Source organism: Manacus candei, unplaced genomic scaffold, assembly GCF_025592945.1.
Source record: "Manacus candei isolate 608988 ecotype Guabito, Panama unplaced genomic scaffold, ASM2559294v1 h1tg000047l, whole genome shotgun sequence".
NCBI classification, from domain to species: domain Eukaryota; kingdom Metazoa; phylum Chordata; class Aves; order Passeriformes; family Pipridae; genus Manacus; species Manacus candei.
The window spans coordinates 12534966-12562954 of record NW_026138095.1 but is presented as its reverse complement, the minus strand read 5'-3'; the positions used below and the strand labels follow the sequence as shown (position 1 = coordinate 12562954).

Below are 27989 nucleotides of genomic sequence, written 5' to 3'. Positions count from 1 at the left end.
CCAGGGGGAACGCAGCCCTAAATGACCTTTAACGACTGCCAAGTTCGACCCTGATTTGTACTCAGAAAAATACAGCCAGTCTGCATGGATCTGCTGTAGAACAGGGTAAACCAGCAACTTGTCCCATAGATTAGCATCATACACCCCATCCTTCACCATTTGTTTCCTACACAGCCCAGCAGACCCTTTGCTCCACTGACTTCAGTGTTGCTACAAGGACCAACAGAGTTTTCTCTCTGCTGCCTCTTTTCTCTCTCCTCTCTATGTTCATATTTCAGTATTTCATTTCCTACCCCCTTCCCAACAAACAAATTCTCAGAGAACATTTCCCTAAGTACTACAGTTTTGCTGCAATCCCTTAGGTGCTGCACAATTGCCTAGAGAAAAATGCCACACTAATCAAAGCTTGAGACTGGTAGGACGCCCCACTGGTGACCAGCCAGCTGAGACAGCAGGAGGAGTGGAGCTGATGGAACAAGGAGGGCGAGCTGTGGGCATACCATGGATGACAAGGCCAAAGCAGAGGAAAGTCCTGGGAGTGGAGTTATGGGAGGATAAAAGTCTGCTGAAGAAAGGCAGCTTTAAGTAGAGTTTCACTGAGAGTGAGATTAACCAACCCAAAGAGCCAAGCAGTGGCTGAGCCCTAATAAAGGCAACCAAGAAAGAGAGGGACTTCTGTAAGACACATGCATAAAATCAGTCTGTATGCCATTAATGATTTAGGGTTCACTGGGATTAGAAGATTGGAAGGAACCGAGGAAGTTTTGTGATAATGTGACCATTTGCAAGTATGACAGTGTATTGTAGCAAGTCCCTGATATCAGCCATCACGCCAGCATTGGGGAAGCCCAACAGGACGTGCTGCTGAGCATCCAACACTGACACTTTTTTTTTAAGACGGAAACGTTTCAATAACTTAAAACAGAAAACATACAAGGAATTCCTAAAATCTTCATTGTTGACTTCTTTTGTAATATTTGTTTATTTGTAGTATTCTTCCCACCCCAAAAAAATATTTTCCAGTAGAAGAAAAGTTTTCCAGTAGAAGCCTTTTTCTATCAGCTCCACACTCCAAGGATTATTGCATCATTTTAATCTGATTTAGGAACCTGAAAGCAGAGCTGAGCATGAGAGGGCACACTCAGAACCAGACACTGAAGACTTCTCATGCTGCAGGCTGTCTTAAAACTACTCAAGTTACAAATAGGCCTGTCCTTCACAAACCTCATCCTTTAAAAACCTCATTTCTTATCTGACCTCCAGAATATCCCATGGGAGGGAGTTTTAGAATTCAAAATACAGTTTGTAACTATCTCCTTGTTTTAGAAGGGACATCCCCTGCTTCCTTGTGTATCCGTAGCTCTTGTGCTCTGGGAAACACTGAAATAATATTCCCTGTCAGCCACCTTGCTATCCCATGGACCTATGGATCTGGTGGAGTGAGCCCGGAGGAGGCCACTAAGTCGGTCACAGGGCTGGAGAACCTCTACTATGGAGACAGGCTGGGAGAGTTTGAGGTGTTCAGCCTGGAGAACAGAAGGTTCCAGGGAGACATTACAGTTCCTTCCAGTGCCCAAAGGGGTCCTAAGAGAGCTGGAGAGAGACTTTGGACAAGGGCCTGGAGTGACAGGACAAAGAAGAATGGCTTCAAACTGACAGAGGGCAGGGTTAGATCAGATATCGGGAAGAAATTCTTCCCTGCGAGGGTGGTGAGGTCCTGGTACAGGTTGCCCAGAGAAGTTGTGGCTGCCCCATCCCTGGAAGTGTCCAAGGCCAGGTTGGATGGGGCTTGGAGCAACCTGGTCTAGTGGAAGGTGACCCTGGCCATGGCAGAGGTTTGGAACTAGACAAGCTTTACAGTCCCTACCAATCCAAACCATTCTGAGATTCTGTGATTCCATCCCCTTCCTGATGCACAACCCTTCTGCCTGAGGTATTTTGAGATGTGTGGTTTGTCCTATATCCTCCCCGTTTCCTGACCCAATCCATCTCCTGACAGATGTGCTTGCCTTTCTGAACACTTCTCTGATGATCGCCCACATCTCAAGACTGGTCAGATGGTTTCCACAAGATCTTCACTGGCATCGCCAGTCTCCCTGGTACTGCCCTTACACACTGTATCTCAGCCCAAATTCTCCTTTACCTTGTGCCACAAATCAAGCTGTTTGTTCCACTTTTGTGGAAGCTCTGGAGCTTCAATATGGCATGTGGCTGGCTGCCTACTTACCCAGAAATAATCACAGTAGCTCCACTCTGAAGGTTTCAGCAACTGCTGCTCTGGCATTACGTCAGGGTGGGGGAAAGTCACACAGTTGATCTGTTAAAAAAAAAAATAAGAAAAAAAGGGAGTTAGACAGCAATGAAATTTAGCTGTTGATGAGAAATATGCAAATGAAAGTTTATATCCATGCACTTCCCATCAGAAAATCCGCAGTGAATGCATGCCAGTGAAGAAAAATTCCTTGTTGCATGGAAACAGCAGCTAAGTATTCCCAGAAAGCTCTTCTATGCAAGCAGGAGCGTCAGCTCAGAGGAAAATAAACTACCCGTTTCACATGAGGGAAACCTACTGGATTTGGAAAGCACCATGTGGGGAGTTCTCCCAGATCCCTAAGAACTGTGGTAAAAAACTTGATGTGAAATACCCTGAGCACACCCTCAACACAGAAACACAGTGAGCATCAGAAAGCACTGCAGGCACGAACGGCGTATCTCAGCAAAAAACCTCGGCTATGCCAGTCTCCTATAGGATTACAAAAAAACAGGTTATTTTTTCAGTGCACAGCCCTTCCATCTATCTCAGAGACTTTTTCAGATGAAAGTGATGGTCCCTGCTACAAGGAACAGGGGCTCTCTGAGGTCAGCGAGCCTTCAGTCTGCAAAAACCACAGCAATCTGTGAGGCAGGACTCATCACATGGTCATTAAACAATGGCATAAAAAAGCCCAAGTGCTCATTAAGTTATCGCAGTGGAACATGCAGCCTGATAAAAGCACAGTGAAGGCTAAGAGCATGACAGCTACTGCAGAACATGCTGCAGAACAACTCTGGACACAGCCAAGCCCTTCAGAGGATGCACCAGTAAGAGTCAGAGCTCACTGCCAGTTTATAATGCTTGCCCCAATTCCCTGCTGAGCAGGTCCCTAAGATCAGTCTCTCTCAGTGCACCCACAGGGTCACAAGACACTAAGAGTACTTGGGTATTAATCAAGGAACCAACAGATACTGGGGATGGGAGACTCACAGATATAATTGTATGGGTGTGGGGTTTTGTTTTGGATCAGTTAATGCTCACAGGAAATCCATACACAAAGCTGTGGGCAGGGTTAGCACAGCTGCATAGGCAGACCCAAAGGCAGTGCTTACAGGCAGTGAGTCTGCCTTTGGGCTATTGAGAGAGGATCAGAAAGGATGCGGGTGCTGACACAGTGCAAACCCCCCATGCCAGAGCAAAGCAGACAAAGCCTTTAGCTGATACAAGGCTGCTCCTACAAACCCACACTGGCTCTGCTGCCATCTGCCCAGGCTGGAGGTTCAGCAGTTTTCCTGTAAGTGATGCAAGAGCTTGCTCTACATAAATCACTCTGCCCAGAGCACGCCAAGTCCACTTCAAAACAGGCTGAGGACCCTGCACCTACACTGTCTTTGGTTGTCACCTCAGCTAGATCCTAAACCATGAGTCTTCCCTTCCAGCTTCCATCAGGCTTCAAAACTGATCTGCAGGAGGTCAGAGATCAAGGCTTTGCAGGCAGCAGCCATGCACTAGTGACCCTGCACCTCCAACCAGAGCCAGCCTCTCCAGCCAGAGCCTGTATCATCTCCAGCCAGAGCCAGCCTCTCCAGACAGCACCGGCCTCCACTGGCCACGGGGTCTCAGCAACAGACAACACTGCAAACGCCCTCCCTGTTCCCACATGTTCCCTGTCAGAAGAGTTACATCAGGAGTTACAGAACATCAGCTCAGTTCAGAGTGAGATGGCCATGCAACAGCAGCGCCAGTGCTCCCCATCACCCAGACATCTCCCTGAAGACAAGCCAGGGGACATACCACTGTAGTCACACTCAGCTGGGCTTGCCTGTGCTGCTGCAATGAGCCTCTCAGCCCCCATGCTGACTTCTGTCACCACTGCAGCCTCTATGAGAGATGTTTCACTGACGACACCTTCTATCTCTGCTGAAGTTTTCCTCTCCTGTCCCTTCCCTGCCAGCAAAGTTCTCTCAGGAAAACTGCAAGCCCATCTTGCCCTGTTTTTTTTTAGATAGGTAGGGTTACCTTCCCTTCTCCATTCAGGGATATCATGACCAGTCTTCGCGAACAAAGATTTGGGAAAGGTCATTACCCTTCGAGCCTGCGCAGTGGATTTTTTAGGTGAGACACAGTGTGTGCTGAACTGAGCCCACCCTTTAATCCTAAGGTTCATCTGCCAGGGCTGAGCGAGCTCGGACGGTGGTAGCGAGGTCCTCAGGACGTAGGTTTGTTTAGAGTGACCTTCTCTTAGATGGATGGCCTTACAGGGCTGACGAGCTCCATCTGCCCGGGGAAGTCCCCTGACCGGGAATCAAACCCGGGTCGCGGCGGTGAGAGCGCCGCATCCTAACCACTAGACCACCAGGGGGCCCCATTCAGGGATAACCAAAAAACTAAAAGCCCATGAGCAGATCTCCCCCAGGAGAGGAGCTGGCATCTGTCCCCCGGGCACAGCTGGTGCAAGCGGGGGGGTGCAGAGATGCCTGCAGGCTCTGCAAAGCTCTGGCATGAGCCAGTAAGCGCTGGCTCAACACCCCATTAGGGGACTCCTCTCTCCCCTGCCAGGAGGCTTCAAACTGATCATCCCAAATGTCTTAAAAATACTGTCTGGATACCTTCAGCAAAACTATTCCTTTCAGGCAGTGTCTGATAAACATTGGCCTGGACCACTACTGGGCTGGTGAACAAGGCCTGACAGAACACAGGCTTCACCTCGCTTCAGAGATCATCAGATCCAGAGAAGCTGTGACTGCCCCATTGCTGGAATTGTTCAAGGCCAAGTTGGATGGGGCTTGGAGCAACCTGGTCTATGTCCCTGCCAAGGGAGGACAGAGAAGTGGAACAAGATAAGCTTTAAGGTCCCTTCTAACCCAAGTCTTTCTATGACTCCTCTTATGATCCTATGAAATCCAGTGCCACTGCTGAGCATGGGCTGCACTGGTACTTGGTCATGCCTCTGTGCTGGCACAACCATACACCAGTTCTCAAATAATACCACATATTGCAGTTAGTTTTGCCTCAAAAAAATGAGATGGCCTCCAGAACCCCTGCACAATCACTGTCACATATCACAGAAGGCAAACTGACTCCCGCGAGTGAGTAATGCTGCAGCTCATCCTCACGGAGAAGGGGAGATGCAGTATTGTCAGCAATGGCAATGTTACAAGGAACCACATTAAGGTACATGGTGTCAAGACAGGTTTACGCAGCTTCTGGATTTGAGGATTTCTGTCTTTGATGCTGTATTTCATATTCACTGAATAAAAATCTGTATGATCTCACGACACCTGCATGCCAGCACTTTCAGCCACTCCAGTCCCTCCTACCTGGCAGCCTGCACGAAACATTGCCCTGAGCACAGCCATTCTGTATGCTTACACAATACAGAGCACCCAGGACAAGATGCTGACTCTCGAGAGCAGACTGCCAAGCTACAGGAACTCAGGATTTAGCTCAAGTTAAAAACAGTTAGCAGCACAAGGCAAAAGAGTTAAGGAGACTGCATGAAGTTTTAGGATGCTGGAAGTGATTCACATCTCCCCACCACAAGCACCAATACAGCACTGGTGAAAGGACAGCTACTCTGGTTTCCACTATCCTCATACTGGTGGTCTCACAAAGAATGGCTGGGATGTCCACTGTGGAAACACAGTGCTGAGTGTGCTTTGTGTTGTCCGAGATGACTTATTTCAACTGGGAAATGACCAAGTGCTTCCCATGAAGACAGCAGTGTTTTCAAGGCAGATTTCTAGGGCCCAACATTTTCACACTGGATATTGAGAAGGGGGAAAACAAGCACCTCCTAAGTGTATTTTGCAAAAGACCAGAAGACCAGGCATCACAGAATCATAGAAACATAAAATATCCTAAGTTGGATCTCTGCATCATGGCACTGTGCACCAGGACAGGGAGGTGATGTGCAGTGGGGAGCACATACAGTGGCACACAAGTTGTTCCCTACAGTGTAAAAATCTGCATAGACAAACAGCAAGGGAAATTCCTATTCTCTGCTAAAGGCAGTGCCTGTTTCACAAAAAAATAAATCTGTGTTAGTTGGAAACTGCTGATTAGTGATATCACAGTGAGTCTTAAAGTTAATTTCCTGAAGCACTAACCACAGAGTCATTGGAAATGCCCAGGTTGGGACTCGTGATGGTGCCCCACTGCAGTGGACTGAACTCCACGCATGCAGCAGGAAGAGGAACAGTGAGTATGCACATCAACAGGTGATGAGAGTAGGATTAATTCATATGTTTCTCAAAGAATGTCATCAGACTCAAAGATTTAGGAATAAATCAAACATTCTTCACTTCTCAGAAGACTATCTAGAAATGATGTTGAATTGTCTGGACAGAGTCCTGAGGCCATTTGGGTCTAGTATCACTTTTAAAAGGGAACTGATGTCAGAATTAGAAAACTAAAATGCAGAAGCTTTTGCAGTCTTACCAAAAAAAAAGAAAGAATTATTTGTGCGGTAAACAGAACTTAACCAAACTTATACCTTTCTACACTAAGTCCTAGCAGGGGCATGGAAAGTTTCAAAACTCTAGAAATATTACTAAAAACTATATATGACTGCATAGGAAATCTCGCGATCTTTCTCTCCTTTCATCACCACAGATTTGTTATATTTAAACAAGAGCTCTTGGATTTGTATTTCCTAACAGTTCTTAAACCTCTCAGGATTTCCCAGCAGGAGGGGAACACCAGGCTGGTAGTGAGCAAGACACAGCCACACACTAGTAGTGGTGAGAGAGCATGGCATTCCCCCTCTCTCTGTTCTCCCTCTGAAATGCTACTTTTCTTTTTTCTAAAAGCAAAGATAGTTGAAAAAAGCACTCTATTTCACCAGCTTAGTCCCACTGATGAGCTTCTTGACTGATGGTAAAGACAGCCAAAGCATCTCACAATGATGTCCCCATGTCTGACAGCACTAAAAAGCTTGATCAGTCCCACGAACAGTGACGTTCCCTCCACATAAGGGACCACTGCCCTTACTAATCGTGAGGGACCACACTCTCACTAGTCACATCCCTGACAGCTGGGCAGGCGCTGTGCAAGTCCAAATTCAAACCCATGGCAGTGCTAATCTCTCAACAATGCTGACTCACCAGCAAGGCCTAACAAAAGCTTGCAGAAGTTGACTATTGCAGGCGTAATTGCCAGTAAAAAACCAAAACAAATTAAAACACATATCTCAGGTAATGATGGAGTCACAGAACATGAAGAGAAAACAAGGTGTGATGACCTGCATTACATTCTCACAGACTCCACCGGGACAGCCAAGGTGATAATCAGCTTCACCATGATATTAAGCTCTCATCCAGCCTCTTCACTAACAAAAATAATGGCTGTTGTCAGCTTGCAGCAAAGGGAAATTTAACAGGGCTAATTCCCAAATATGAGCTGAGCAAATCTTCCCAGCAGCTTGTCCTTCCACCTGCCCCTGGCCATGCTTGGCACCAGAAAATCTGTGAAAGAGCCACTGGATCATGAGGACAGAAAAAGGTACAGAGTTAGAGAAGACATCCTGGTAAAAACATGGTGACAACAAAGCTTGGTGGGACACACACACATATACACACATACACACACAGAGGATCAGAGAAGCAGCACAAATTGATACATTTCTCTTGACAAGCTGTATGCCAAACTCAATGGATTAAAATACTTTTGCCTGTGTACTGATCATAATCAAATGCAATTATACTCTTAACAGCTAAATATTTCAGCTCCTATTCCCATGAGTACGTTGGTAGTCATGGCAAAATGAGCTGTTTACATTGTAGGTGACTCTTCATTATGTTTGAGACACAAAAGGGTGACAGAAGAGGAAAAGACACAGGGAGCCAGGTGAATGCACAGGGTTTGCACAGAAGCAACAAACTTTTTTGGGTTGGACATGCATATTAATCTCCTGGATTTCAAAGTCTCTGGAGGCTTTGAAGTTGCTACCAGCACTCACCAGTAAACGATACATTGCCAAGCAACATGAATAAAACAATAATAATTTGATCAAGGCCTAGATAATCAACTACATGTTTATTACATAAGATACTACATAAATAAATTAGTAGACAGCGGGTAAGCTTACTGTGCCATGGTGAACTGACTAAAGCAGGGCAACATTTTTGCTCATTTCTTCAGCTTAAAAATGCACATTATTTTTCCTGATTTCTGCACATTCACAGCACCTTAACACAGCAAAGCTGTGCCAGATTGCCTCACTTCAGTATCTTCCTTACAATGTCATCTGAGACCCCAAAAGTACAACATCCAACTCCACTAAGTCAGTTCATATTGCAAATGGAACCATTGGGGTAAAACAACCAAATGCAAAGACTGGAAGAGATCTCATAAGAGTTTGGGCACAGATAGAGGCTTGGGCAGTTTGAACTCTCCCCAGACAGGGAAGCCCAGGAATGCCTAGGCTGTGTCTAGGTAGCTTCAACATCATTATTTTGCCTGTGGTTTTAGCGCTGGCAGGGTGATGCTGCAGCTACGGTACAACAGGAGGGAAGAACAGACAACCAAAGTCCTCATTGTTAACAAATGCGTTGATTCCTTCCTATTTCAAAGGGAAGATTCTGCCAAAAGCGTTCAGGAGCCCTCTTTACTTGGTCTGTCTGTAGAAAGGTTCAGAGGTGATTCATCCCCCTGCCAAGCCAAGGGGTTTCTGACAGTATCTACCATGCAGTCAGCCCCAGGGCAGAGGGGAGAACCGTGCTGAATGTGCAGCCTCACCCTGTGCTCATCACAACCTTGCATTCATTAACGTTGTGTCAGATGCAGAGCACAGCAGCAGGAAATCCAAAGTTCCTGCACGTAGGCTGCCCCTCTTCCCATCTGCAGCACGTGTTCATTGATGTGTCCAACACATGCAATCCGAACACCAGCACTTTCCAAGTCTTGCACTATCTTGACAAGGTACTAAAGAATTCTTCAGAAAGAAACCCACACTCAGGAACACCTTATAATCAGGCAAGTTTCTTGCTCTTCAAGCGATACATAGATCTCTTCCTGAGATGATATCCCCCTGCATATTCTCCATTTAACTCTCCCTCGCCTATCGTAAATGATCTCTTCTTCAGAAATCAGCTAGCAAACCATCCAGCCTAAAAGTAGTGAGTGCACCTTGAAACTCACTGCAAAACCAGCAGACCACACATCTGCACTGCTGCTTCTTAAGTAAGCAGCCATATTCTGTGCAACCAGCAGCTTCCTAACACCTCTGATACACCCTGTTGGGGTTTCCCTTCCAAAAAAATGGAAGACTGTGTTGGTAACATTCACTCACCAAAGAGGAAACACCAGATTATTCTTCTTATTGGGTGCACATAGATGGGAAATACTCCAGCTCACACCTGCCTTCAGGATTTCCAGAAGCTGGATGTAGAAGAGGGAGATGCATTCTGAAGAAGATGGGAACGAGCTCCCACTCCTCTGCTGAAGGCAATGACACAGTGATAGTTTGGCTGCAGCCGCTGCTCAGAGTGAACATCACCTGATGTCCACAGCTTGTGTGCCAAAGGATTCCAGTTTGGAGGGAGGTTTGATGGACCAAGAGCCTCAAAGCTAACCATAAAATTCCCCTCTACAAGAAGAGGTTCTGCCTGAGCACAGCTACGGACCAAGGAAAAGCATCTGACAGCATGCTAAGGACATGCCCTGCAGCTCTGCTAACTAGATCATCCACACATCAGCTCGAGAGGCGCTGAGCAAACAGAACCTCCTAGGAGACAGGGGAAAACCTTATATTGTTTTACAGTTTACACTCCATATGAGATTTGTTTTTCACAATGCTGTCTAGATGGAGGCAATGGCTTGGAGCAAACAGCTGTTAAAATTAGCTTATTTTTCTCTGTCTGATGCATTCTACTTGAAAGCTTTGGACTTCTGCTGGAGAAATGCACGCTCAGTGACCCTGACATAACACACACTTTCTTGCTTTGCAGATGTTACCTGATGGCACGTGGGCTAGCAAATATGAAAAACCACCCTCAATGAACAGCCTTGGAAACAATGGGGATTGCAAAAAACCAAGCACTCCTGCACTTGTGCTGTGCCCTGTAGCCCAGTCTAACCCACCCTGTAACGATGTCTAGTCCCTCTGGTCACCATGTTCAGCCTATGATTTGCTCCTACCCCACTGATTTGAGTAGGCAAGGGCTGCATTTGGGGGCTTGGACATGCCTCCTCCTCCAGCCACTGTAGCCCCCAGGAGCAGCTGATTCTCCAGGAGATCTGCGAAAATGTCCAAACCAACAGATTTATACTTATTTCAAACCATACCACTCTCCCAATATGCTAATTACAGTAATAACATTTACAACAACTGATTTTGATAATCAAGTATCAAAATCACTCAAGTGTTTTTTTTCAAAAACTGTTCAAGATTTTTTCTCCCCATAGAAAACTGTACCTGCATGGCAGTGACTGACCCACTCTGCAGTCAGAGACACCTGCATGTGCACCTTTCAAATCCTGGTCTCTGCCACCAGCAACCCAGCCTACTGATGAATAAATCCACAGGTTGAGTGTGATAATATAGACAATTATCTCCTCCTTGTAGTAACATTAACAGGGATGTATAATACTGAATTATTCCTTTTGCTCTTGTGGATCTGATATCCTGACAATGCTTGCAGCTGTAAGTATGGTTATTGCCTCACCTTTATCACTGTAATTAATTTATCTATTCATTTGTTTGGATTTCCATTTAAATAAAACTTTCTTTTCCCAGCCACTTTCATTCATCTATTTTGTTTTCCTTTCTGTTTTTAATCGTTTGTCCTACATTGAGGGGCCCAGAAGTGCAAACTGTGTTCCAGATGAGGTCACCAAGCACAGAAAAGATATTAATGTCTGTAATCATGATACTGAGAACATCTTTATTCATAACATAGAATCATAGAATGGTTTGGGTTGGAAAGGACCTTAAAGGCCACCTTGCTCCAACTTCCCTGCCCTGGGCAGGGACACCTTCCACTAGACAGGTTGCTACAAGCCCCATCCAGCCTAGCCTTGAACACTTTCAGGAATGGGGCAGCCTCAGCTTCTCTGGGCAACCTGTGCTAGTGCCTCACCACCCTCACAGGGAAGAATTTCTTCCTAGTATCTAATCTAAACCTATTCTCTTGCAGTTTAAAACCACTGTCCCTTGTCTTGTCACTATGTGTTCTTGTCCAAAGTCTCTTCATTGAGTCAATTATATTTAATCAAATATTAAAAGCAAATGTAAGATTAACTTCATACTGAAACTTAAAACCTTTTCTTATACTACCTATCAGAAATCTTCATTTGGACACTGGCACACGAAACCTTCTGACACCTCTTTGAGAAAAAAATACAGATTCTTTGAGAAAAAAATAAACCTCCTGCCCTGGCAGAGCAACGATCAACCTCCGCTGTTTGTATTTCTCCAACCTTTCAGTGCTTTTCCCGATACAGAAGCTGTGGTTGTGGGGGAGGTGATCAGATGAAGTTTTTTCAGGACACCTGGTTCACAGTCTGAGGTACCGCGTTCCCTCCCGTTCATCCTAGAACCAACGAAATCAACGGGAAAATGCGCCTGGACTCCTGCCTAGGACACCGATCCCAAAGCCTCCCCAGGTTTCTTAGGGTTTAAACACCAAAATGCCGAGTGAAGGATGCTCTCTCCGCCCGCCTCCCCCAGCCCCACTGCTCGGGGAGCCGCACGGAGCCCCCGGCGGTTCCCCCCGGACCGGTCCCCCGCACTCACCGTCAGGCTGCTCTCCTTGCTCTGCCGCCGCGGTGCCGCCGGGGACCCCGGGCTCTGCGAAGAGAACCGGAGCGCATCATCACGGCCGCTCTCGGAGCCCAGCATGGCTGCGCGGGGCGGGGGAGAGGCGGGTCCCATGGCACGGCCCGGCTCGGCCCGGCTCGGGAGGGGGAGCTGGAGGAGGCACCGGCCGGCGCTCCGCCCCCCGCCCCCGCCGCGCGGGGCTGCGGGCGGCCCGGGCTGAAGCGCCGCGGGGACGGAAACCGGTTCTGCTGTGCCGTGCGACGATGGTACCCGCTGTCGGGGACAGGGATGGAGACAGTGTCCTCCTCTGCTATGGGATGAGGCGGGGACATCACACACCCCTGAGGACAGGGACAGGGGTTCTGGTGTCCCGTGGGATGGCACTTTGCCCTCCTGGATATGGGGACAGGAACAGGAATGGTGGCAGGGTCTTGCCATGCTGTGGGATGGTGACATCCACTGCTAGGGACAGGAATGGTGACAGTGTCCTGCCGTCTCGTGGGATGCCACCGTACCCCCCCTGGAGATGAGGACAAGGGTCCTGGGGTCCACAGGGTGCCATTGTGCCCCAGTGGGGACAGGGATGGTGGCAGTGTCCTGCCATCAGACAGTTCCTGCCTGCCTGTGGAATGGTGGCATTGTGCCCCCCCTGGGGACAGGGACACAAAAGTGCCCTGCAGTCCCCCCAGGCTGACAGTGCCCTCTGTCCCTGTTGCAGGGTACATGCTGGGATCCCTGGTGGAGCTCAGATGCTGTGACAGCTGATCTGCAGCACACAAGTCGCTCCTGGCATCATCACTGGGCTGTGTCGGGGACTCCCACCCCATATCCCACTGCCCAGGCACCCAGTGCTCATCCTGGGACTTGATGCCCAGCAGCAGCATCATGCCCAGCACCACACACATGCAGTTCCATGGCTGTTCTGCTGTTCCCTTGGTGGCAGCTGTGACAACCTGAACAGGCAGCACTTAGCTGCTCTCTAGGAAGCCATAAACAAGGGCTGGCCTTGCGCCCAGCACAGCACAGCTCTGCGTTGTTCTCAGTTGTGGCTTTTTCCCCCCTTGACCTGTTTCCAAGAAATGTAGCTGAGCTTGCCAGAGGGATCTTGCCAGCGTTTGTTTGCATGGTGGCTGCTACCCAGGTCTAAGAAAGCACCCCAGCAAATGCCTGGGAGCTGCTCCACAGTGGGAAACAGCCTGTACTGGGAACACACGAGGCAGTCAAAGTAAAGCAGTTTGGGATGGCCCAAAATACACAAGGAAAGGGACGGGCCAAAAAGACTTTGAGGGTGTAGAGCACAGCTTCTTGCAAGCAAGAGTTTATGATCAGATGTTTTCCCTACTAAGGACTCTTCTGCAAAAGCTGCCACAGCTTCCAGGAAAAGCAGGTTCCCAAGTGGGCGTGGACACAAGCTGTTCTGAGAATTAATGACACCGACAGCCAGTTAAAGATTCAAAACTAGTTCAAAGCAGGTTCAAAGTAGGGATGAAGCCAGGACTTCCATTTGGAAAAACCTGTAATAAAGGACCAATGGAAAGAAAATATCATGGAGACGATGAAGGGAATGAAAAAAGTCATGAAAGGGATTTTTGACAGGTTGATGGTTGAGTCATTTGAGCAAAGCAGTGCATAGCACTGAAGGGCTGAGAGCTGGAGTTGTTCAGCCTGGAGAAGGCTCTGGGGGGATCTTAGTGTGAACTTTCAGTACCTGAAAGCAGCATACAAAAAGTTGGAGAGGGGCTTTGGACGAGGGACTGGAGTGATAGAACAAGGGAGAATGGCTTCATACTGACAGAGGGCAGGCTTAGATTAGTTATTAGGAAGAAATTCTTCCCTGTGAGGCCCTGGCACAGGTTGCCCAGAGAAGCTGTTGCTGCCCCTTGATCCCTGGAAGTGTTCAAGGACAGGTTGGACAGGGCTTGAAACAACCTGGGATAGTGGAAGGTGTCCCTGCCCATGGCAGGGAGTTGGCACCGGATGGTCTTTAGACTCCCTTCCAACCAAAACCATTCTGTGACTCTGTGACTCCCCACATATCTCAGATGTGAATTTGACTAAAAAGATGTCTATGAATTCGAGTGACTCAACATTGTAAAAACAGAAGGTGGCAAATGTTGCTACAAAGGAAGTTCTGGAGGAGTCAGTTAATCTGACCTGTGTTTCAAGCCTACTGAAAAACCATGAGGGTTGGATACCATGAGAATTTTTTTCTGCACAAGGATTAACAAGGGTTTTTTGAAGGAAGTCACACCCTACAAGTTTATTTGGGTTCTCTGAGGGAGTCACAGCAGACATGTGGACAGGGTGTCTGATAAGTTTATAAAATGCTTTTGCCCTAGTTAAGGTGCTCACTCTGTCTCCAGCCTGGGCAAAGTGCTGAGAGAAGCAGCAGCATGGGCAATTAAGTGCAAGATGTTTGATGTGGAACAATCAGGGAGTCAAAGTGCTGGACTGTATCATGAGAGATGCCATGAACCTAAACCAGAAATACTGACCTAGATGAGACAGACCACCTGAGGGCCAGGCTGAAGGCCACCAGTTAGAAGGCAGTGTTCGAGAAAGGGGGTTGAGGCAAAGAGGGGCATTCGGCAGACAACACACGAAACAGGGAACATCAGAAAGACATTGATAGCACCAAAGCCACACCCACGTGGCAGCAGCACACCAGTCAAACATGCATTTCCCCGTGGGTATTTAAGGAGTTGCACTGCAAAGGAACTGGGGGAACGAGTGGGTGAGGAAGCACAACCCAACTGGAGTGCAACCCACCAGCTGTGGTAGTCACATGGTAATATGGTGATGGCAGAGACCGAAAAGTTTCATGGGAGGAGCTGGAAGAGGGCCCTGTGCTGCATCTGCAGACCTGCTGGGAAGACTCTCGCAGGGACATGATGTGGTGCAAGAAAAAGTGCAGAGATATTTATTGGAAATTTGGACAAACAGGCTGGGGGAGGCTGGCTGTCCACGGGTTGTAGGTTAGCCCAGGGTGATGTGGTGGGTGAGGTACTGAGGAGGGGCTGTGAAAGGACAGGCCGGAGTAGATGAAGTCATTGAGAAAAAAGCTTTGGACAAATTCTTTCTGTATACTGTCTTTGGGACAGAAAGCTGGAGCTGCAAGAAAATACAATGAGGTACAGACATGGGCAGACGTGGGAGTGTAGAGAGAGGACTGTGCTGGACACAGGCCCAGGCTTCAGGCTGGAGCGGCAGGAAAATTTGTAGGGTTGTTACTAGTGACTGAAGTGGCCTCGTGGATTTTTCAGAAAGGAGTCATGGGACAGAAAAATCCAAAGGGTCTTGGCATTTTTTACTGTTTTACCAGCTGGACACAAAGACTAACTATTCCACATGCAACAAATCTGTCTGATCTGACAGGTTCTAAAAGAAGATGGCTCTTGACCACCTGCTCTGGGTGGATTCCTAAACTACTTAAGTGAAGACCCATTTATTCTTGGATACTGTTGTTTGGCTTTTTCCCAAAAACTTACCTGGGGATCCCCACTGGCTTTTCGGAGGCTCATATGACCAGAGTCAAGCTGGTGTACCGGAGTCCCAGAAATGTAGTAGCCATTCACTGTAAGAACAGATGGAGAGTCATCAGGATTGCTGCTGGTAGCAAATAAAAAATTGCACATTTTAAAAACCTATCTCATAACTCAATATGCAGATCTAGATCACAGTGCCTTTTCTGATTCAACAGTGTTCACTGCCTCCAGCCTAAGAAACTATGGATGCTTCCCCCCATCCCAACAGGCTGGCAATGTGAGCCAGACAGACCCCAGAACCAGACTCTGCAGAAGGACAAAACAGGCAGTTGCCCATGGGCCCACTCTGTGCTCAGGACCCTGCAGTGGGCTCTTATCAGAAGTTATGACAGGAGTTACTGAGCTGGAAAAAACCAAGAAAAAGACACCTCCAGACTCAAACCAGTACCCATGGCACTGTTTGGTAAAATGATGTGTTTGAACAAATGGGATATGTTGCGCTGGTTTTGTGCAGCCATGTTTTGCTAGGGGGCATGCTACAGGGACAGTGTCTCTGAGGAGTTGAGGACCCATGGAGAGAGGAGTCCACACTGGAGATGGTTTGCTGGCAGGACTTGTGACCCATGGGAGACCAATGCTGGAGCAACTTGTTCCTGAAGGACTGACCCCATGGGAAGGACCTATGCTGGAGCAACCTGTTGCTGGGGGACTGCGCCCTGTGGGGACCAGTCTGTGAAGAACTGCAGCCTCTCACTTTGGAGAAGTTTGTGGAAGACTGTCTTCTGTGGGAGGGACCCCATGTTGGAGCAGGGAAGAGTGTGAGTCCTCCTCTCCTGAGGAGGAAGGAGCAGCGGAGAAAATGTGTGATGAACACATCCTCCATTCCCCAACCCCCTGCACCACTGAGAGGGGAGAAAGGAGAGAATTGAGGAGTGAGGTAGAGCCGAGGAAGCAGGGAGGGGTGTGAGTGAGGTGTTTTAAAATTTAGTTTTATTTCTCATTACCCTACTCTGATTTGATTGGTAATAAATAGGATATTTTCCTGAGTGGAATCTGTTTTGCCCATGACAGTGATCAGTGAGTGATCTCTCTCTGGCCTTATCCTGACTGACAAACCTTTTCTCATAGTTTTTTCCCCCATTCAACTGAGGAGGAGAGTGACAGAGTAGTTTGGTAGGCACCTGGCATCCATAAAAGGCACTAGTTTAATGGATTTGGGTTTTCACATCAAGGTGGCAAGCCTTGTAAGATGTTTATGTTTCATGTATGCAGCTGTAGGTTGCCATTTCTTTTTTAATATACTGAGCAAAGAATAATGCTCAAAGTACAGTTAAAACAAGATACTCAACTACATTACAGATCCTTTGTTTACAGCAAACTGCACAATTTTCAAGCAGATTTTCCACTCAGATCTGCTGATAAAGAGGGACATCGATTTGAAAATTTCTATGGAAAACATCCTCTCGCCTGCATTATTTACAGTCAGCTGGCAGCAACGAACTTTACATATAATACTTTTTATTCCAGAGTAACTTTTGCTTTGCTCTGTCATTCTGCAGTACCCAGAGCTTTTCAGTACAGTTATGCACCTGATTCTGTTACTTGATTTCCTGCAATCTCCAGTCAGAACAGAGGTGATGTGGTCAGCCCTGTTGCTATCACATGCTAAAACACTTCTCTGTGTATGGAAGAGCATCAGCCAGCCCACGTGCCTCTGCTGCTATTTAATTTCCCTGCCCCATCAGAAAGCAGGACTGGGAAAGGGCTTGTTGGGCTACCTTTTGCCTCTGTGTTCTGAGGGGGAGCCACCTCAGCTCTTAAGCAGACACTTCAGACACCCAACCAGAAGATGGACTGGCACGGAAACAGCAGTCAAGAAGACATATCAGAAGGGAAAGCCCCACCATGTTTGCTCTGCTACACTCTCATGACCATGTAGCCTGGAGAAGAGAAGGGTCCAGGGAGAACGTAGAGCCCCTTCCAATACAGAAAGAGGCTATAAGAGAGCTGGAGAGGGACTTTGGATAAGGGCCTGCAGTGATAGGACAAGGGAGAATGGCTTTAAGCTGAAGGAGGGTAGATTTAGATCAGATATTAGGAAAAAATTCTTGGCTGTGAGGGTGGTGAGGCCCTGGCACAGGTTGCCTAGAGACACTGAGGCTGCCCCATCCCTGGAAGTGTCCAAGGCCAGGTTGTATGGGACTCGGAGGAACTGGTCTAGTGATAGGTGTCCCTGCCCATGGCAGAGGGGTAGAACAAGATGGTCTTTAAGGTCTCTTTCAACCCAAACCAGTCAATGATTCTATATGTACATCAAGTCTACATCCCACTGTATCACAGCATTTTCTTTTGCTTCGCTGAGTAGCAGAGAAGCAGATTCACATATTGCATAGTGGTCAAGCACATCATCAAACACTACCTGCAGAACTCTTCTGTGACACAGGGCTCTTTGGAGTCCCAGGCACACTACTTGGCCGCTCCCAGGTTGTTTCTGTTGAAGGGAAACATCAGCGTAAGGGTGATGGAGGCCTTGCACACATACCAGAATTATGACAATTACATACATACCTGTGAATCTGACCCTTAGTGTCCTCTGAACCAGACTCTCACCCTGTGAGGAAGATGCCTGCACCTCCCTGTACTTCCTATCTCCTCTCATCTCTTCCTGCTGTAGCTGCCAGCTGGGATGGGTGGAGACAGAGCAGACTGGAAGCTGCATCACTGGTTCTTCCAGTGCAGGAATGCCCAGGGCATCACTGCACTGACAGCCTTTCCAGGTGGCGTTAAATCCAGCCCAGAGTGGGCCCTACCTGGGGCCTACAGCAGCATCGTGATGTGTGGCTGCAGCAGCCGCAGCACAGTCAACCTGGTCCTCAGCCTGGGCACAGGGACCAAGTAGTGGCACTGCCTCTGCCTGCTCTCCACATGAAAGGCAGGTGTGAGTGACTCACAGATGTGGTTTCAGTGACATATACACAAGCCGAGATGCTTTCCCCCCAAAAAAAACTATTTCCTGTAGGAGGCATGTCCAAGGCACGAGGGACGTGCCAGGGCAGAGAAGCCCAAAGGAGCATGCGTCTAAATGGATAACGCTACTGGTTAAGAAAGTCACATGATACCAGGGTATAAAGGGAAGCGCCGAATTTGAAATAAACCTCTTTGTTTCACCACCACCACGAAGAGTGTGTGTTTTCCTTATTACATAAGGACCCGTGCCCCTACATATGGCGCACCCAAACTTGGGACTTTGGACTTATATTAAGTCAGTTTAGCATATCCTGAATCAGGTAAAAAACTCAGTAATTCCAGTATCATCTCACTTATTTCGAGACGGGAATTTTCACCGAAAAAAACACAGACATCTTTAAGTCGTTGTCTCAGAGCGTCTGAGAAACCCAATCCTAGTTTAGTGAGCTCCAAAAATATTAGGAAAAGTGCACAGGAATGAAAAGAAGAAAGAAGAAAAGAAAAAACCAACAGATCGAGGCAGTCAGAGAGGCAGAGTGGGGTCCAACATACACCGGAGCGGTGAGTCAAGCTGAGAGGCAGCGCCAACATCCCACGCGGCAAGGACGTTTCCCTAAGCGGTGCCGTGTCCGCAGCTCGGAGACCCGGGCGGCGGAACACCTTAAAACTGCCGGGGAAGCTCCGCTACCCACTTCTTGCCACGGCTCGACCATGTGCATAAAAGCGGCTCCGCCGCTGCCACCTTCTAACATCCTCAGCGCCACCACCAGAAACTGCTGCAGCTCACTGCTGCAACCTGCTGCTTCCTGCCGACCCCTGCCTGTCTGTGACGACAACGTAGACCCTCCAAGCCGAGGAAAAACCACTCAGAAGCAGCGGAGACCCCAAAGGAACTTTTCGCTGCTTTTCGCCGCTTTTTACTGCCAGACCAGCGCTAGGACCGCCCGCCGCCACGCACCCGCCACAGCCACCCGTCGCAGACGCCACGCGCCCGCAGCCACCGCAGCCCGCACCGACGAGCCTGCCGCAGCCGCCAAGAAACAGCGCCTCCGCCACCCACGCGCACCCAGTCGACCAAGAACCGGGAGAAGCCAGCAAATAGACAAAGACTTTCCAGCAGAGTACGTCTACAGCTCCGAGACTTAAAGGTAAAATGGGAAATTTTTTCTCCACTGAGATATCACAGGACACAGATGCACTGGCTATCCTGCTAAAACCATATCATATACAAACCACAAGGACGGAATTAACAGAATTGTACGCTTTATTAAGGCAGCTGTCCCTGAACTGCCATTAGTTGAAGCCCTTCACATAGCAATATGGGACAAAATAGGAAACCTTATAAAACTGAAAGCCCAGGGGGGAGACCCCCAAGCTAACAATGCTTTTCCAACCTGGCAAGTCATAATGTCTGCACTAAGCAGAGCACACGAACGGACAACACATGCATCCAACGCCAACACACACACACCCCCGCTCACACTGCTGGCAGCAACCCGACTTTTAGGTGTAGGAGCTCAAACACACAAAGTCCAGCGAGGGGAGGGAGAAGAGCTGTTCGTAACTTAAGTTTCGGGTCAGGGACCGGGAGCCAAGGGGACGCAAATCGGCAGGAGAGGACGGGGCCTGTGATGTGATATCCCAGCCCATGGGACCAGCGCAGAGGGCCCCGTAATAGCGATGGGGGGGTAACCCAGCATATTTACCACCCCACACCGTGGATGATCGCTGACCACGTGCCCAGGGGTGGGTGCCACCGTCTTGCCCGCCACATGGACCAGAAACTGACTTGTCTCTCCCGGCCCCAGCGCCGCCCCACCCATAGGCACAAAGGGGGAGGTAACCCCGTCCCCTCGCTGCCTCCACCACCCACCACCACCCCCCCACAGGGAACCGGGTTCACTGGGGCCACAGGGGGGGAGGAATGGGGGGATGAGGAGGAGGAATCCAGGATGGTTCTGCCGGGAGGGAGTAAAGTAGCAAACAGGGAAGGATCAGTTGATAAGTATGCCACACGATTGGAAGAAAACGTGTGGCTGGCCGATTTTAGGGAGAATTGCTCTGCTTATGCCAGTGACCCACAGGCAGGTGTAACAGCACATCTGGGGAGGGCTTAGTTGCTTAGCAACCTTTGGTACCCCAAAGCAGATTAACACTAATAATAAATCGGTTTCACTTCCTATCAAATAGGAAAATTCTCACGTCACAAGCATTCCACACTAACCCATAAGACAGGCAATTATTGCAAGAGCACATCACACACTGAAACACATGTTCAATGAACAACAAAAAAGGGGGAGAATCTGTGTAGCCATAGTAAAAAACTATGTATGTTATCAATTTTTTAAATTGTGACAGCACTGAAAGAAGTGGGTATGAAAAGCAACACAGGCCTCAGGCTTGTGCCTCCCCCGAACCACCGATCATGGTAAGAAACTTGAATTCAGGGCAGTGGACAAGACCGTTAGATCTCGTCACTTGGGGATGAGGCTACACCTGCGTGGCTACAGGAAAAGAACTGGTGTGTTAAACCCTATTTAGGTACACAATCCAGCAGCAAGAACCAGAGTAACGCAGAAGTTATAAAAGAGTTATATTTATGTTTCAGGTTTCAGGTTTACATTAAGAGATGACCAATGTGGTAAAAAGCAGTCTGTAAAAAATCTGTGAATGTGTGTGAGATGTATGAGTGGCAGCCGCCAATGAATGAGAAGAGTGAATGAATAAAGAGAGTTGTTTGACTGGAAAAATATTAAAACACAAAACACCTCACAAAATAACATTACCCCCGCCACAAGGTCACTTTAAGAAAATTTAGTTTTGCTAAGCTTATCCTGTTTCTTAAATAAAGTTGAACTCCCCAGTTATTTAAAAACCCTCAGATTAATAAAGGGTATAAGTTCATACATAGTTGGGCTAAGGCCTTTAGGTTAATAAAGTTATTTCTCCAAGTTGCACTACCCTTTAGGAATATAAGAAGGTTTTATAAAGTTTACCATAGAGATATAAGAGGCCAAGTAAGAGATGTGCTGGGTCATTGCAAGCTTTGGTGGTTTACAATGTACTGTTCTAATTGTTTGCACTGTTGTTTTTGCACTGTTTTCGTGACTTCCTTAGATATTTAAGAGGGGGGTGATGTAGGAGGCATGTCCAAGGCACGAAGGACGTGCCAGGGCAGAGAAGCCCAAAGGAGCATGCATCTAAATGGATAACCCTACTGGTTAAGAAAGTCACATGATATCAGGGTATAAAGGGAAGCGTCGAATTTGAAATAAACCTCTTTGTTTCACCACCACCACGAAGAACGTGTGTTTTCCTTATTATATAAGGACCCGTGCCCCTACAATTTCCCTGGCAAATTTCCTTTTTACCACACAGGTCATTTAGCAGCTGGGATATGCAAACGTCTGTCACACCAGTGACACTCCAAAGACTGCTACTGCTTCCCTCCCTCAGTTGCCTCTGTAGTTTAATCGTTCTGCTCGTTTGCTCACTGAATGGAAGGTTATTTTTGACCATATGCTAAAGACAGAAGATTTAATTGCAAATCTTTGTAAAAGTTCTGAACAGCAGACGGTGGAGTGAGAGCAGCAACTTCTGTAGAAGTCCAGCTAGAAAGCCCAAGCCTCCATTCCTTTTGAATTAACATATCAGTTCCAAATCAACTAAACAATACTGACTGCCAGATGGTATCAAATAAGAAAATAAGCAAGTCATTGTAATCAAGTCCAAGGACTACTTTGACCACTTCATGTGAAACATTTGATTCCCCAAATCTGAACCAACGACCATATAACCCTGCCAGCGTCTGAAATCTTGCATCTCTGTCAGTATTTTGGATGGCCATGGTCAAGTGGTGATGGAGCAGGGGAGGCTGAGAGAGCTTTTGGTGGTAACAGTTTAGGACTGGCAGTCAGACCCTCCCTCAAGGCATATAAGGCTTCCTGTCCTGGGTCAGTGCTTATTTGGGCTCCAAAAAGGATGCTAACATGCTTCAAGAACCATAAAAGGCCTATTTTTACATATGCATTCATGCACATATGTATATACATATATGTATATATATGCTTATATATATCTATATATCTACATGTATGAATGTATATACATACATAGAGATGTCCTCAAGGGTTGCATTAGGTTCCTTATTTCAGGAAAGGAGTCAGGATACAGATTCCAAATGGAAGCAGGTACCTTCCCCCCCCATCCATGATGCCCCTGGGATACATGCCCAGCCCTCCCCTCACCCCCTCCCCAGGTCACGGCACACACACAGAGCCACAGCTTGCAAAGAAAAATACTTTGAGCTTTTTTTTCCCCTACAAGTGCATAACCTGGTGAACTAGAAGCTTTAATGAATCATGAAGGAACATTTAAATTTTAGTCTGTTTTTGTGAATTGGGTAGTAAGTAAATAAATTCCATGCTAGGTCAATGAGGAAGAATTGGAATGTGTTTTAACTAAACAGAAGCAAAATCAAATGCTAAGAATTGTCTTTTATGAGTCAGCTTGTCTTGCCTTAAAATCCACAAGTGCATGGTTAAATAATGACAAATTCCAGTTTACTTTTATTGTAATGCAAAGATAAACAATGCAGTATGCTACCCATGTTTCTCATAAAATTTTTCTAATGTAAATTGCTGATTAATGAGTAATAACAATAAATGAGTTGACTTGAAGACAACTGTTTCAAAGACTGGTTTCTGGAGATCTGTGGGGAAGGGCTGTGATGCCCACTGATGCTGTGCCCCAGTGCAGTCAGTAAAGTAATGTGTTTTTGTCAGCACTAACTTTGACATTAGCAGTAAAGAAAGTTACTTTCATATTTGGCTTGGGGCTTTTATGCAAGCGTATCTGCCTACAGTATTTTTGTGACCATACAGATGAATGTACCTAAAAACCTACCAAATATATTTGAAATGTAATTAATCAGTTAAAATTACCAGCTGCTTCTTGTAACTGGTCTCTGTGTTGCCTGCTGTGGAGCTGCTGTGCAGTGCCTCACTCTCCCCCTCTGCCACACAGAAAGCCCAGATACATAACTTGAGGGCAGAAATTTCACACATCAAAGAGCAGTGCCCAGTGGTTAGCAGATTTGTGAATTCAGCGTCTTGACAAATTTTCCAAAATAAAGTGATCGTGGAGTTAAGCACATCAAAAATAAAACAAGAAAGTGCTATAAAATGCATAAAATAGAAATAACATCTTTTATTGGGTAGGAAATGAAAAGAGCGAGAGCGTTTTAACTCTATTTATTTTGGGTGCTAGGAGAAAAAAAAGTCCACTTCTGCGCACAGGGTAACAGGATTATTTCAGCAGCCCAAGCAGGGATAATCTAGATCAGGACTGCACTGCTGGAATGCCATCTACTGGAAGCAGCTAAATTTACCAAGGTAGAACTGCAACATTACAAATTTCTCTGCAGCTTAGTCACGACTAGAAGTGAGAGTGGGGATTACAAGTGAGTGGGGGGATGACTTTCTTCCACAGCAACACAGGAAAGGCTTGTTGAGAGATAATGCACTGTCTGACACAACCAAGGCAGAGACTCATCTTGGAGCCTTTGATCCTGGTGCTTGGAAAATCTGAAGGCTACTTGTAACCCTGTGGTAAAACAATGATCACAGCTATTAGGAATAGATTCAATATTGGCCTAGAATTTTATATCCCTCCCAATTTTCCAGAGAGCATGCTGGAGTCAAGCTAAAGCCTTGTACTCTAAGAGCGCAATTTAGCACTGGCAGACCAACACCAACAAGTTCTGCCCTCTCTAATCAGCCACATGTTAATTAGTTAATTTAGTTGGTGAGGGGAAGGAATGACTAGTAGCTTCTTTGTCACCCTCTGGACTGGGAAGGAGGTTTGTCAACAAAAAGAAGTCCTACAGCCCTGGGAGATATTCAAGGCCAGGGCTTGGAGCCATCTGGTCTAAGTGCAAGGTGTCCCTGCCCATGGGACACCTGCAGCTATCCCCTGCAGAGGCTGGTACAAGGTGCCTTCCAAACCAAACCATGTGGAATTAGGTACTGAACAGTAAGGCAGAAGAAAACCACTTGTGCAAACTGAAATGACGTAGTAAGAGTTAAAATGGTTACATGATCCAAGCTACACTTGCCAATGGAACCAGAGAGGGTTTTCACAGATGTGGTTAAACATTTCCTACCAAAGGAAAGTGAAAACCTCTGGTGTTTGGGGGAAGAAAGTTCACTTTGCATCTCTTTGGCACAATGAAAAATGACATGATGTGTCAGGCCTTCAGAGAGCCACACATTTTGGGATGTCATGTTAGTCAAGAAACACAGTTCGTGAGGAGGTCTTGAGGCAGACGATTTTTGGGATCAAAGTGTAGCATATGAAGTGTGGCAATGGATTTGCCATATGCAGGATGGAAGAAGTCCTCTCAGAGATGGACTAGTGAAGAAAAAGAAAACAGCTCAAATGTTATAGAAACAGAAGTTTTTAATGTGGTTTAAACATGTTTCAAAATGGTTTCTAGTATTTTCTGCAAGATCACTGCTTCTTCTTCCCGACACCCCCTGTGAGGGACTTGTCTCTCATACAGGAGTATCCTGGGAAGGTGTCCTGAGGTGTTTCTCATTGGTCCTTGTTAACCCCTTCCTATTGGCTGTTGACCCCTTACCTGATTGGTTTTTTCTGTGTGCCCTTGAACTTGGGATTGGCCCCCTTTTGACCCTCCCAAAAGCCTTATAAACCCCTTCCCCACAATAAACTTCCTCTTTCGTCCTTCCCTCCCTGGTGGTTTGTGTGGGCTCCTTGCGGGGTCGCCGGCCACGTGCGGGGCCGGGGGGAAGGGCATTCCCCTCGCAGGTAATGGGGCTGGCAGCCTAAGGCCTGGAGGTCTCCCCCATCCAACTAATCTGCCGTAATGAAGAAGAAATTTTTTGTCCTCTTTCCATGAATCCAGTAGGACTGAGGTCAAAGCAGCTGCTTTCCAGTCTGAACATACAACATCAGCCAAACATCAAGGCTTTCTGTTCCAGCACAATCCCTCACAAGTGTGCTTATATTGCTTTCAGGAATGGATTTAGTACCTCTTCCATAGTGTCATGTGTAGTTCTATTTTAGGAGCTAAATGCTCCACAGTTTCATTGTCTAAACTACAAGAATGGGGCAGATCAAGCCAGAGGACCTCCGAGTCTCCTTACTGTGCAGACCTTTCCTGGTCTTAAGGATCTGTAGCAGCTGCCACGTGTCTCCCAACTACTGGTGCTAACTCATGGCTTTGTAAATAGGTTTGGAGCTTGTTTTGGCTTTAAGAGCAATAAATTTGTGATGCTGAGCAGCTCCAAACCCAGTTTCTGCCCTGAATAACCCGAAGCTATGCAGGCTGCACAGGCCAAGGATGAACATGCACAGACAAGGATGAATAACAGCAACAGAACATGTCCCTCATCCATGCCACAAGAAGAAACCCTGCAAACTTCTCCCAAACTGTTCCTGAAAACAAGAAGAACTAGAAGTCACGTTTGCAGAAGGGTAGAACAAGTCTCCACAGCCTTACATCATCTCTTTTGGGTTCACTTTGCTCTTGCCAATGGCAGAGAGGAAACACCTGCATGTGCAATTTGCAAACCTTCCATAGCCCTCCTCTGCTTCTCCACTGCATCTCCATAGGCTCTCAGCAAGGTCTGGGGCCTGCCTGATTGGTTGGCCTTGTGAGTCAGAGGGGAGGGCAAATAGCCCTGCTTTGGAAAGGTTTCCTTTAACAGCACAGTACCACACTCCCAGCCCAAAACCTCCCATTTGCCTAGAGCCATGACACTCCCAACCTCACCTCACCAGCCAGGAGCAGAGACCTGTCAGGGGTCCTGCACCTCATATCCCCTTTCTGGCTAAGATCTTCCTGACATTTGTGATAAACTGGGGTTTCATGACACTTCATCTCTTGATATTGTGTGTGGGAGAAAAGAGCCCAAAGGAATGGCCAGTGGAGCATGGGGGTTTGGACATGTAAGGAGGGAACATCGCTTGCAGTGCCCTGAGACTGGTGTGAACCATACAAAACTTTTGAAGCAGAGGAGAGTACAATGAAAATGTTTTCCTCTTGTTCCAGACGATGAGTAGCACAAGGAGATTTTGTTTCTTGGAATGAGGAGGCCTCACCTCTGCATCAGTTCACAGAACTGACTCAGACCAGACCTGACCTCCTGCAGACCCTATAATATACCATATGGGATTCAGTACTGCAGGGCTCACTGAACCAAAATGTGGGAGCACATTTTTGTCTCACAGCTTCTATGCAATGCCACAGCTGAGAGCACTGGAACATTATGATGTTGCAAGCTCAACTATTCTTTCCTAAGACACATAATACTTAAGCATTGTAATCACATAAAAAGGATTAAATTGAGAAGCACCAGGTGCAAAGGAAACCTCCCTACTGCACCACTGTAAGCTAGACCTCAATCAAGAATATGAAAGCAATTTTCGTAATACTGCAATTCACTGGAGGATTGGAGGAAGATGACAGACTAAGTAGGAGAATTTTCTGCTCTGTGATCACTCAGTGATATTTGCATTTTCACTGGTGCTGTTGTGAATGGGGAAGGCAATTGGGTGAATGGTCAGAGAGTGGTCAGTTCTCCAGAGGAAGTACATCCATCCTGACAGCCCAAGCACAGCCTGGAACAGTTCTAGCTAAGGATGGCACTAAGGCTATTAATTACAGTTGGTCATTTTGTAATTAATTCCAACCTTTACCAACCAAATCTTGAGCTCTTTATTTTCAGAGAATAAACAAGAAATTTTATCTTTGCTTGGTTAGAAAGTGACCTCAAAGTGAACTGAAAGCTATTTCATTGAGAGAGATGACCCAATAATTTGGCTAGACTGGCAAGTTCCTGGAGCTCCTGCCCAGCACACCTCAGAGCTGGGGTGCAGGTGTCAGCCCGGGGCTCAGCAAAGGCAGATGCCTTACAGTGACTCTCTCTGTGAAGAAAACCAGTGCCGTAGTGCTGAAAAGCAGTGAGGAATTTCACCACTTGCAGACAATTCTTGACTCTTTTCGATTACTTGCTGGACCCAATGTGGGAGATCAGTGGATAGAAGGAATACAACCACAGCCTACTGTCTAATATTTTCTATCTCTCTGAGTTAGTTAAGAAACTTGGAAGGATTTGGTCTGTGTGATGATGGGTTTTTTTCATGCCTCACCAGCTACAGTAAACCCCTACTCCAACTAAACTTATGAATTGCAGCTCAGAGTAAGTCATCTATGGAGACACAAAAGAGATGTCAAGCATTTTTATTACATGTTTTTTCTCATACAGATAAAACTTCTAGTAATGGTTTCCCTCTGCTACAGGATGCCCTAGCTAAAAGGTGATATAATAACCTGTCCTGGTAAAGTGGCCTAAAACCTAGAAGAACAAAGTGTGTCTCACAAAGTGCTGGAAATAGCATTATTATCTCTGCTAAGCCTGCAATGAAAGCTTTGCTTTTGTCACATGGTGTTTGCAAAAAGAAGGGCATGGCACAGGTCCCAGTAATCATTTTGAAAGAT

General features: G+C 47.0%; 1 protein-coding gene and 1 non-coding gene across 3 annotated transcripts in view; both read right to left on the bottom strand.

Moving 5' to 3' along the window:
• GAS7 (growth arrest specific 7) overlaps window positions 1-27989 on the bottom strand; it is a 106932-nt gene that overhangs the window by 28630 nt on the left and 50313 nt on the right. Inside the window, exons 3-6 of one of the 2 annotated variants that reach the window (XM_051798049.1) lie at window positions 17919-17990; window positions 15503-15588; window positions 11991-12044; window positions 2228-2317 (exon numbers count right to left, since the gene is read on the bottom strand). In XM_051798049.1, coding sequence (XP_051654009.1) covers window positions 2228-2317; window positions 11991-12044; window positions 15503-15588; window positions 17919-17990 — 302 coding nt within the window. The remainder of the gene's footprint in view (window positions 1-2227; window positions 2318-11990; window positions 12045-15502; window positions 15589-17918; window positions 17991-27989) is intronic. The other variant, XM_051798050.1, reaches the window with a different exon arrangement.
• Window positions 4545-4616, bottom strand: TRNAE-CUC (transfer RNA glutamic acid (anticodon CUC)). Its single transcript has one exon. It is a non-coding gene; the product is annotated as a tRNA-Glu (tRNA).